We start from the raw sequence: 12,675 nt of genomic DNA on the forward strand, positions 1-12,675 counted from the left end.
CACCTACATTCAAGGTGAGACAAAACTAAAGCTGAACACATCATATTGAGTTGACATATCAAGGATATACCAGAACATATCAAGGTAATACCAGAAAATGGCAAAGCTACCACTGACCACAGCCACCTGCCCTGCCTACATAAACCCACAGATTCAAGTTCCTGTTCTATCACTGCCTGCCACAAAACAATAAGACAAGCATGAACATCAAGAACCTAAGCCTCATGACTTGGTGATTCAGTTGTTTAAACTCCAGAACTAGAAAGGAAAATTCTGATGCTCTTTCCAAAAAGAGTAAGGTACATCCTAGATGAAGTAGGAAAAAGAAGCTGCAAAAAACAAATGCCTCTATTCAAGAAATGCAAGGCCTGGCCTCCCAGAGGAGGAAGGTTAGCTGAGAAGAAACTCAGTATGCTGTGCTTCACTGCTACAGAAGGGAAACAGAACAGTCTAAGAGTGATTTTGGAAACAAAAGATTAAGTACACGTTATGATTGCTTTATTGTCCCATAAATGCATCTGTAATTGATGACTCATTCAGATACACACATTAACATATAAATCAAACTAAGTTTCACACCTCACTTACTCTAAAAATACTGTCAGTGAATTAAGGTAAGTGCAGGCAAAGTTGACCTAGTTAAACAAAACAGTAACTAAAATGCTTGAATGTGCTGCTTAATACAAAGCTAATAAATAGAAGTTCTTAAATGACCTGAATAGGATCAGACTGCCCATTAACAAAAAAACATGAGAAAGAACATTTAACCAAGAAAAGTTTAATTTCTCACCAAGGCGTAAGCAAAATCGCAACAAGAATGCTGACATGAGGGTAGAAAGACTTAGTATTTCTGAGAAGAAAAATAAATGTTAGTCTAATTCTCCACTGGAAACATGTGTAAATGAAATGACATTCTCAGAATTATTTTTTATGATAGCATCCATTTCTGAAGCTAAGCTTCTAAACAGGTTATTATTCCCATTTACTATAGCTCAAAAATATGAACGCTAAATTCTTAGTAAGAGCAGACAGGAAAAGGTTTTCATTAATTTCATATAGCTTCTATTTTACCCCTTGCATAATAACTCTATTGGCAGTACCCCTTGACAAGAAGCAAGGGATTAACTCTTGTAGCTGGCCAGAAGCATCTATTCTCTTTAATCTATTCTTTCTGAAGGGGCCATCTGCTCTTATTTCTTCATTTCATGTCCTAGCTTGAAAATGCATTCACTATTCTGTTAGTATTTCAATTAGTCGCATGTAAAAGTTTCTACCATGTCAGGATGGATGTCTTGAGGATGAAATGCTCTAAGGTAGAAAGGGGAAAAGGGGTTATTAGCAAAAGCTGATTGACTGTAATTTATACATCTCAAATAGCTAATTAGTCATCACTGGAGTGAAAGGAAAATAACCCACTCCAGCATTTGCTTTACTACAATGCAGCCTGACATCCAATACTGACAAGTGTGTACAGCCAAGTTATAAGGTGCTGAACTTGAACAGAAAAAGGATCACAGTTGTTCTTTCACAGCTCCTTTCAGATGATTGCTCAAGGACTTCAAACCTGCTTTGGTAATGGCACCAAAACTTCCAAATGATGCACCAAAACCACCTCATAGAAATGCTGACATGCCATCTCCGCATTAGCACCATTCACATGGATGTATGAATAAATAGCAGCTTCAGAAGAATTTACTTGCTGTAAACTACAGGTTTGAGATCTAGATATCACTAATAGCCTTCTAGCCATGGCAGACAGCAGAGGCCCTGGTCATTGACTTGAGCACACAAGGCAAAAGGGAACAACACCCTGAGGATCTACTACTTAAGTACAGCAAATGTTAACAATGCTGAGCGTATCCAATGAAGTCTAGAGAAACTATGATTTACTTGTTGAAAGCAGATTATAACATTTGTCTTTATCAGATGCATTATTTTAGTAATGATTTGTTTAGAGTTCTTCATAGACCTCATCTCAACCAGCTACTTGCTACTTATGTGATAATGAAATACACATCAGCATTTTTAATTAACCTTACACTGAACTGTGAACTATTACTTGGTGTTCCAAACAAGGCCCACTATTTCAGATGTCTAAATTTTTAAGCACATCTATGAACATATAATTTATAAATAACAATATAGTTGCCCTGCACTCTCCATTTAATCAGTGATAATTATGTGATATCCTAAGAGCTTACAGACAAAAGGTTTGGTGAAGTGCTCTTAAATCTCAATTTAACACTTACCAAATTGGCCTGAGCTTTACTAGTTAAAGCATACATGAAGAGAACAGCACAGGTCAAAGCTATTTCAGTTCCTATCTACAACTTAACCGCATTTGGAAACCCTGAGTCCCAAGTAAAGTAGCTCTATTACAACTACAGCACACAGTCCACTGGTAAGTCTGTACTTGCCATCAGTGAGCAGCAAAGAGAACCTATGGAAGAGCAGAGCATTCAGATGCAGGTAATACTTTTACCTAGGAGGCCAACTAGAAGTTAAATCCTCTGTACCCTAAACACCCACTATTCACATTTACATAGTTAAACTGAGTCATATTAACAAAATTATCTAAGCACTGAAGTCTCAGATTACCATTCTTCAGGAGTGGCCCATATTTTCATAAGTAGACTAGTTCAGCTACAAAAATCACTGTGACAGATGAACACCGATGGTATGCAGCACTCAGGTTCAGCTCCTGCTTTCTTTCGATAGAACCAACATCACTTTCCCAGTTTCGTTCCAACATAGCAGCAGCGGATGCTCGTTAGGCTAAATGCCGGCTCCCCCTGCTGACACAATGTCAGTACGAGAGTTACAGCACTGCTGTCACGCCGAAGATGCAAGCTACATTTCAGGAAATCTCAAAACGTTATTGAGAAAAATAACTTATGTTATGGTTTTATGATTTTTGTTGGTAAAAACGTGGTAAAAACTGCATGACGGCTCTAACACCTGGTGACTGACTGCTAGCAATACTGTTTCTTGACACAGGTATAGCAACCAAAGAAGTCCCCTATATTCAAAACTCTTACAATACTTTTCACTTACCCTATAGCAAATCCTATTGCAGAACACTTCTTTCCATACTTCTCATAGTAACATTTTATAATTACCTGAGAACCCCAAATTCAAAGAAAAAAGGCTGTTAGAAGTCTTCAAAATACATTATTCCCCCCAAGCATTTTACTGTATTCATGAATTCCTGTTAAGCACTTCACATGAACTTAACAGGTTTCTGTGAAGTCTTCAAGACAGGCTGCAGTAAAAACATTTCAAAAGCACAAGCATTAAGTTTTAAGATATAAATCCTCTGTCCCATGCTTTTCGGTAGTAGGCTACTAAAAACTCTGATCTTTTTCCAGACCAGGGTATAATAAGTATGGGTAAGCCAAGAGAATCTTTAGAAAAAATAAGACAACATTTCATATTCCAGACTCAAAGATATCAGTAGGACATCAAATAGAGCTGGGGTTATCACTGCAAATGCAACCTGTCTGCTGTAGATCCTCCACTGAAAGTAAAGTAGATTAGCTTCAACAATCAGGATCTAAACAGAGGAATGGAGCCAAACTATTCAGAAGAACTTTTTCCTTCCAGAAACTTCTCTAACCCTCACAGAAAGTTTGGGAAACCCTTGTCAGACATACATGGAACTCAACACTGATACTCTCCATTGAAACCAAGAAAACTTGCTCCTAAAACCAAAGCAGGACAGAAGAAAGCACAAAACTATCAGAATTAATACAGTGAAAAACCACTCTAGCTTTCTGAACATCTTTAACTGTAATAGAGTGGGGTTGGGTTGGAAAGGACCTTAAAGATCATCTAGTTCAACCCCCCATGCTGTGGACTGTGGATTGACAATAACATTTAGTTGTATTTAATATGTAGTGATTGCAAAATGGTTATGACAGTTCACTTAAATAAAATGGACCAAACTTCTCCCTATTTCTGTGCACACATCTATATCAGTGGAGATTTCTGACATAGAGAAGAAAGCAGCCTTAACTTACATTATATGCGAGGAAACTGGTCTAATCTGCAATGGCAAAAATCACAGGGAAAAAAAAAAGACCAAAACATGCTTGCAGCAGCTTTAGATCAGAAGCCCTGAGGATGCAGAGGGGTGACAAGTCCTGTCACACTAGGGACAAGCTAACCAAAAAGCCATTAACAAAAATTCCTTTGGTTTCTGTATTTTTTTTAATACTGCTACTATCCCAAAACAGGAGAAAAATACAGCTGAAAACATTAAACATCTGCTTTCAAAAGAATCTGCTTTCAAGAGTACATGTACTGTTTCAGTGATCAGGAGCACTTCACTACAAATGCAAATACACTGAGCAGTCAATGAAAGCAGCTGAATACTCAGTGTCAGAGCAACAGCAATTTTGATTTCATTCTAGATATGTCCAACATGTGGACAGGAGTCTCTCCCTACTGATTATTCCTTTTGTGTAGCCCAAAATGGATTGATAAAATTGAAGAAAATTAGCAAACCCTCAAAGGGTTTGAAGTTCAAATTCTTCCACTATCACTATGCTACCCCCAGGATCAGTACCGTAGATCTATCATGAAAGGAAATTAAAGTGCAAGAGCAACAGGTTTATCTAAATGACTCCTAGTTGTTTCATGTACATCTTGATAATGACAGATCTGTAATAAACCTAAAAATCTAGACAAGATTGAATGTCCAGAAGTGTATCTATTTTGAAACAAAGATGTTAAGAAACCATTTATTTTTAATGCCTTATTTAACAACTAGGCACCCCAAGTTAAAATATTCAGTGCTTCAGCTTTCATTATTTTTTGCTACATATGTCACGACTCTGAAGGGCCTTCTCATGTCTCATTCAAGTGGTAAAATGATGAAATTCTAGACCATATTACCTTCTCAAAGACATAACTGTAACTTCAAAATTAACTATGTACTTGGTACTTTTACTCAGAGTATCTAACTTAAGTCATTCTCAGAATGACAATCACTGCTACGCAGCACCCAATTTGCAGAATACTTTGAATCAGCATCCTTAGAGTTGGAAGGGTCATCTAATCCAACTCCTCTGCAGGTTGCTCAGACCTTGATCCCACCTGACCTTGAACATCTCCGAGATGGGACACCCACCAAATCTGGGCAACCCACCCAATGGGGCAACTTTGTCCAGTGCCTCACCACCCTCCCCATAAAAGGCTTTTTCTTGTGTCCAACCTAAATCTCCCCTCTTTATGTTTAAAACAGTTTCCCCTTGTAACACAACAGACCCTGTTAAAGGGAGTGTCTGCTTTCCTATAGCTCCCTCTTAAACATTGAAAGTGGTAGAGAACAATGAGGTTCCAACTCCCCCCTCCCCAGAGGAAACAACCCCATTTCCCTCATCCATTTCTCAAATCTTGATTTCTAATCCCTTTCATCGGCTTTGTTGCTCTTATCTGCAGACACTAAGTCCACATCCTTCTTGTAGTGAGGGGCTCAGAACTGAGCAAAATATTTAAAGTATCTTCTTACTAGTGCCACTTAAAATGAAACAATCCCCTCCCTAGTACTGCTGGCCACCCCATTTCTGATGGGGGCCAGGACATATTTTGCCTTCTTGACCACCTGGATACACTGCTGGCCTGTGTTCAGACAGCTGCTGCCTCTAGGTCTTCTTTATTGGGCAAATTTCCAACCACTCTTCTCCAAGCCTGTATCACTCTCCGCATGGGATTGTTCTGACCCAAGTGAAGAACCTGACCTTTGGCCTTGTTGAATGCCATGCAATCGGATCACTGGACAGAGTCCAACCTATCCAGATTCCTCCACAAATCCTTCCTACCCTCAAACAAATACAAACCTACACAAGCAGATCAGTTCCCTACTTTATCAAGATACACCATTCGCCCAGTGCATATATCCTTAATTTTCTATCACTATTAATAACAAACATTAAGCTCAATTCTGAACAGTCAGCCCATTTACCATAAGCTATTAGTTACATCAGTTAACAGCTAATCCATTTAAGCATGCTTTTTACTGAAATTGCTTAGTGTTAATTAGAAGTCATGCAGTACCAAAGACTGCTCAGCCTTGACCTTTAATACCTAACTCCTCCAAAGAGGGGCATGACTTTATTTCTTAATTATACCCCCAATTTGAAATGAGATGTAGGGAACTCAACAGTCACAAATATCACATACATAGACTTTAAGTACATGCAAGAAGAGTTGAGCAGGCCATGGGCCACAGAAGCAGCCATTCAGTGTTGTGACTTTCCTGATTTCTGCAGTAAATAAGTGCTCAGAAGGTTACCATTTTAATTTGCATGGGTAGTGTCAAAAAGGATTGAAAGTGACAAACCATGTCAGCTTAAATTTGAAACCTTTAAATTTGATCTCTCTCATTGACTGCCAAAGTAAGTGTGCAAGTGAATTAGAAGTCAGCTTCGGTCTCAATGTGATCATGGGTGAGCAGCTGCAGGCTAGAGTCATGCTTCAGAGCAGATGAGCCCAGGGTAAAGTATGTATGATTATCTTTAGCTGCATTTCCCAGCTTCACTGTTAACATGACTGGAATATCTGATAAATCAATTCCCCTGCCGTTTAAGAGACTAAGACTCAAACCTAATTGTTAACAAGCTACAACTTTCTCAGGGCAGTTTAACTGCAGAAAAAGCAATGAGCCAACCACAACAAATGTCTGCTCCTGAAGTGTTACAGCGTAGAGAAGGTACAGTTTGGATGAAACGAGACCACTGATGGCTTCTTCAAGTTCTTACTACTTTTTAAGCTATGTTAAAAACAGAACCTAAGCCAGCCTTACTTGCTTTTATGGGGTTGCCATCAAGGCATGTCCATTCATACTTCTGACACAAATTTCCTCTGCATTATGCCTGCCAAGTAACCCCTGTAAGCTTTCACAAACTATTGTTTCAAAGTCTGATCACTAGAACGTAACAGCAGAGTTTCTGCTTTCTAGTTAACCCCCAGGAACAACAACTTATGCGGCCTTGGTCTGAACAAAAATCTTTCAGTCTGAAGTGTGTATTAAAAAATTAACTCATTCAAGATTACTCAGAACAAAATCCTATCAGCTTTTTCATTTGCTTCACAAAATGCCTTCAAAGAGCACTTTGCCAGCCTCCAAGAGCAAAATACTCAAAATGAGTTACTTCTTAGCTTGTGGAGGCTACAATGAGAAACAAATACAATATAAGGCTATACAGCAAAGAAGGATGTGTAACACCATGAGGGACTGGAACTGAAGTTACCATGCATGTTTTTCCTCATGCCTCATTTGTCTTGAAAGCAGGAGGCTGATTCACCAGCAAACAGATTATTTATATCACAAAGTAGGCATATCAGTTCACTAAAAGGTGTGCTAGATGACACAGAATTCTAATTTTTCATAGCTTTATTTGTAAAAAAAAACCAAAATTAAATAAAATCCTTCATAAGCACCCATAAGCTCACATTCCTAGATTGATTTACTCCAAATCATTAACATCTACAGAAGTGCAATAAATTAAGCTCCTGCTCTAACAATTTTTAGAATGCAGGCATAGAATAGCTATAAACATAGGACAGGTTAATATTCTCTACAATGCAGGAAGCCAGTACACCACACACAATCAATCCTCCTTGATTTTTTTGCAAGGCACTGGTCTTAAGAGATGTCAATTTGATCACTGAACTCATGAAGCTTTGGATACAAGTCAGCAAGCCTGTGTTGATCACAGTCACGTGGCTCAGCACAGTGATCCTGCATACAGCTAGCACACACAGCCATCTACTGATCAGAAGGCTTGTTATTCCTGTATATCCTGTTCTTAACAGGAGTTTAAAGGTAGCCTTGCCAACTGAAGCAATACCTTAAGTCTCAATATAGCTCAAGTAAGACCTTAAGGAAGAATTCCTCAAGTCCAGCCTACGTAGAAATAAAAGCTGTCTTTCAGACACGGCACTGGAACTCATTACCTCTTAATATAAGTATTTCAGCTGCCCTAACTTTAATTACTGGGTTCCTTCCACCTACACATTTAACATTATATAAAACAAGCACCAGACATCAGTTTTAATGTATTCCCATTACAAAACATGCCCTATATCATGTTTTTACAGTGAGCTGCTGGCAGCATGAAATCTCACATCCCTTACCCAACATTCACAGAATTCTTGCCAGGTCAGCACAGGTCTACAGGAAGATGACAAAAATAAAGCAACTCTTTTCTCATCTTTCACATTCTTACAGCACCATTTGTGAAGTTCAAATGTAGCGTTGATTGCAATAACATTTACAAACACTTGCATGCAATGTGAATAGCTTTCAAAAAAAACTTTGAGGTACAGCCACATAAAGAACTACTTTAGAAGTATCACCTTAACCCTTAAAAAAAATTTCCAGTTTTTGCATATGTAGTAGCTGACAGCTGTAACTTAGAATAATACAAATACCTACACCAGATTTTCGCTCTTTCGCAGAATTGTATCTTACCCAAGGTCCTTTACTTATAGAACCTATAAGGCAAAAACCAGGCAATATCCCATTTCATGGTACCACAACAAATTAATCTTATTACAATGTACAGTTATAAATGAGAAACATGCCTTCTTCCAACCTATAGCAAGCTTAAAGGTTAACAAAAATCACTTTTAAAGAGACTTAAATATTCAAGCATACAAGTAAATCATATTCAAAGTGAAAAAAATAGTCCAATCTCCTTCAAATGATTCCTACTACACTCAAATCTAAGCAGAATGTCAGTATTCTTCAAAGAAAAAATCATTAATAGATTGCGTTCCAAAACAGACAGTCACAAACACCTGAACAGTGTTCAGCACCTATCAAAAATTCAGTACTGCAACAGTACTACAATATACAACTAAGGAACAATGAAAAATACTACCTTCAATTTTTAATACTTTCAAAATGCTGAAGGTTTTTCTTAGGGTAAGAGGAGACAGTCATCTCAATTCTGAGATATCAGCAACACTGCCAATAGAAGTATTCTGACAGCAACCTAGTCATCTCAATATTGTTTTTCAAGTGACTCCTCTGAAACAAGAAAGCATGTCAAGCCCTTTCTGTATCATTTACAATTACGTAATCCATATGTAACTAAATTATAGTTCATAATTATAACTATAACTTCTGTGCAGGATCCGTAATTAACAGATTTTCAGACGTTTATACACAGACCACTTTCCCTTAGCCTAGAAGCTGAGTTTCAACGGGGGTAGTTATTTCACAGATTTCACTCTTTCATCCATGCTGAAGCAACTCAAGTGCAGGTGCAGCATCTCAGATTTGCGAGTTCAACCACAGAATTCTTACACATCATCCCTGAGTTTATGAAGAAAGTTGGCTTATTTGCAGTATTTCAGTTAAAGCAAATGCAAATCCTAAATGCAATGCTATTAAGACACCCAAACACCATTATGTAATTAAGCTAGTTATTTTAAGCACTTAAAGCCGCTGCTAAGATGTTCTCACACACCTAGGCTAAGCTAAACTCTGAATCATGCTTCATTCTAAACAGAGAAACCAAAGCAACTTCAGGTTTTTTTTTTTTAAAGAGAAGCCACTTCATTTGCCCTACTGAATGATCTCAAAGAACTCACTGGACCTGACATATGAAGACCAAGAAAAAATTGCACACAACCACTAAAAACTGCATTCACCTAACTGTGAGTATCAATTGAAATAAATAATCAGCCACTGAAAGTTTTGTTAAACATCTCTTCTCAAAATCGTGAGTTTCCCAATTCTATTAGACATCCAAATCCCTTTACTTGGTTTTTCGACCCTACAAGTGCCTAAAAGGGGTTTTAGATGTAGTTATATGCATTTTAACCTACAGTTGATAGTTGTCTTGCTTATTTTTTTAAGCAACATGAAGTGCTGCAATTGGATTTAATGCAAGATTTCCAATGTACACAGAAAATCCAATAAGGCTAAAATTGAGAGTTCAGAACCACATCCACTTTTTTCTATGGAACACATCACTTGTTTTTGGAGCTACAGGTACTCAGGTACCAAGTGTTACACAATAGAAGGCAGAAACATCTGCTTTTAATTGCTCATTCAAATGAGAACTACAAAAACTATCCTAAAGAAGTGATGTTTCTACAGTAATAACTGAAGAACCATATGCAGTTCCATAAATAGTATTTGAAATAACTTGCATACTTCAGTAACTTACATCTGATTGTATGAATCAAGTAAAGGTTCTGCCATCATTAACTTAAAATAACTTCACTAACTCACAGCTACTGAGCTAGCTTTTAGCATTTCTTTAATAGGAAATGTGGAAATAGGTAACTATGTTAACAGAGCTTTCTCTCACTCCCAGTAGCACGTCTACTAATTCAGAATTGGTAAAAACAGGCAAAATGTCAACAGCCCAAGGGCAGACAGCTGCAAGTCACACAGTATACGCATTCCACAGCTGAAACTAACAGTAACTCCAGAACATTTTGGACAGCAGTTGTGTCGCCTTCAGATTTAGAGATTGGCATTTGCAGCCCATTACACATCAAGCAGCATGTCAATGCACTGAATGAAGCCACACTGATTTAGCCCTGTCCCTGTAACATGTAGTGCATCGTACAGCTTGTCAATCGCTCCAATTGAAGCAGAAAACACTTTGTTGCCATTCAGTTACACTGAAAGATCAGTTCTTAACTTGCCTCACCTGTGCACCATCCCAAACACCCAGTGTTTATCTACAGAGCAGCACTTGTTAATTTGGGGATGTGCAACGGGCAGGTGATCTACATGAAGCCACACAGCCCAAAGTCACATGGCACTGCTTTTCCACTCAGCATTATTGAAACAAAGAGCCAGCACGATCTGACATGACAGAAGCAGAGGGATCACTGCTGATTATCAGGAGCTGTATATTTGGTAAAGAGCATATTCGCTGCTTTGGGAAAAAGCAACCAAAGGCATTGCTGGCTTTTTAATATTGGAGTTACAGAGGCACCGGATCCGAGACAAAGATGTAGGTCCCAGCCAACTGTCACGCATCCCCAACCAGCAAGCTACCACGCTGGAGCACTTCGGGTTAAAAGAGGGATACACCAAAAGGTTTTGGAGACGGTTAAACTTCAAACCACCCTAGGCAACAGCTCAACTTGAAATATCCTACAAATTAAAACAACGGAACGTTATCTTCAAACACCCCGGACCGGAGCTCGGGCTACGGGAAGCTGGCTCTCAGCTTCCCGAGGGCAGGACGGGGATCGGGAGCCGGGCAAGAGACGGGAGAGAGAAAAAAGCCACGCAGCACCCCTCCGCGGATGGGAAGATGGATGGAAGGAAGGATGAAAGGATGGATGGGAGGGAAGGGGCCGCCGCACCCCTCACCTTGGTTGACCAACCGCAGGGTGTGCGTGAAGGACGGGTCCAGCGAGTCCTTCTCTGCCATCAACTCGGGCAGATATCTCTCGTCCATTACGGCGGTAGAGGTCCCGAACGGCAACGGAGAGCCCGCGGGGAAGGAGACGGAGCGGGGCTGGGTCCCGAACGGCGGTAAATCCTCGGAGGCAGCGCTTCCCTCCGGCCGCCTCCCGCCTGGGGCTGCGGGGACGCATCCAGAGGGAAGCGCCGCGAGCCCCCGGCCGAGAGCGGGTAGGGAAGGGGACGGGCCCCCCTCAGGCGTGGGACGGGAAGAAATCCCTCAGCGGACGAGCACGGGAGCGGATAAAAACACGCTCCGAGAGCCGCCGAGCCCAGTAGGGACGCGCCCCTCGCGCGTACACGCACGCCTAAGAAAAGCGTGTAAAAAAAAAAGCAAACAAACAGAGACTGAGCACACAGAGTAAAGCGACACAAACCCTACGCGGCGCTGCGCCGACTGAGCGAGCGAATCCCCTAGCACCAGGTTTAAATAAGCCCGGCGAGGCCACGCCCCTCAGCCTCCCGAAGCCACGCCCTTACACTCTTAGCCACGCCCTTGCATTTAACTCCGCCCCTTCCCCTCCCTATGGGCGGTGCTGCTTCAGCCCCCTTCTCTGTAGCCCCGCCTACGCCGGTGACGACTCCCATTGGGTACACTCAGTTGTCAGTCAGGACGCGGTCACGGATTGCGATTGGTGGATACTGCGAAGCCGCGCCCCCTCTCCTCCCCCCTCCGCACAGCGGGTGAGCTGCGGTGGCGGCCCCTCACGGGGCGGGGTGGGGTCCCTGTGAAAAAGATAGCTTTTTAAATGAGAACGAGAACCACGATTTTAACTCTTTTCTCCCTCCAACAGTGCTCATTCTGTTTATGCAGTGTCAGAAGCCCGTGGGAAGCGGGGGCATCCATTCCCCTCTGTAACATGGCACAAAAGTACCAAAGCACGGTTCTGTATTTTGAAATCGCTTTCATCCGATTAGCTGCGGTGAAAAGAGTGCTGAAAGTGCTTTTTTTTCTCCGTGGAGATAATCAAATCATCTCACGCTGGCTTTTGCATTTCATGCAAAATAGGTTTGCAATGCGTTTTAGTCATATCCTGCAAGATGGGGAGAGAAAGCTGTGAAAAAAACATGTGAGAAATGATTGCGAGTTAAAATCAGAGGTTAACGCTCCTTCCTGACAGCTACATGTGCTCTTTCACCCTTAAAGCAGAAGATATTTTGCTTCTTGTTATATTGTATGGACTGGAATTCCTCGTCAAACAATGTTTGCTGTGCTGCGGTATATAACATCG

The 12,675-nt window shown here is 40.6% G+C and overlaps 1 protein-coding gene across 3 annotated transcripts in view; it reads right to left on the reverse strand.

Annotated features, from left to right (window-relative positions):
* Nucleotides 1–11,658, reverse strand: part of KHDRBS3 (KH RNA binding domain containing, signal transduction associated 3) — an 81,095-nt gene extending 69,437 nt beyond the window's left edge. The window contains exon 1 of one of the 3 annotated variants that reach the window (XR_010623165.1): nt 11,351–11,658. Coding sequence is in view for 2 of the 3 variants with exons in the window: in XM_065752567.1 (XP_065608639.1) it covers nt 11,351–11,438 (88 nt within the window). In the remaining variant the exon portion in view is untranslated. The remainder of the gene's footprint in view (nt 1–11,350) is intronic. The other 2 variants (XM_065752567.1, XM_065752568.1) reach the window with 2 other exon arrangements.
* Between the last annotated feature and the right edge of the window lie 1,017 nt (nt 11,659–12,675).

This window comes from Cyrtonyx montezumae, unplaced genomic scaffold (genome assembly GCF_038088225.1).
Source record: "Cyrtonyx montezumae isolate F1298 unplaced genomic scaffold, pur_monq_1.0 scaffold_8, whole genome shotgun sequence".
In the NCBI taxonomy this organism is placed as follows: Eukaryota; Metazoa; Chordata; class Aves; order Galliformes; family Odontophoridae; genus Cyrtonyx; species Cyrtonyx montezumae.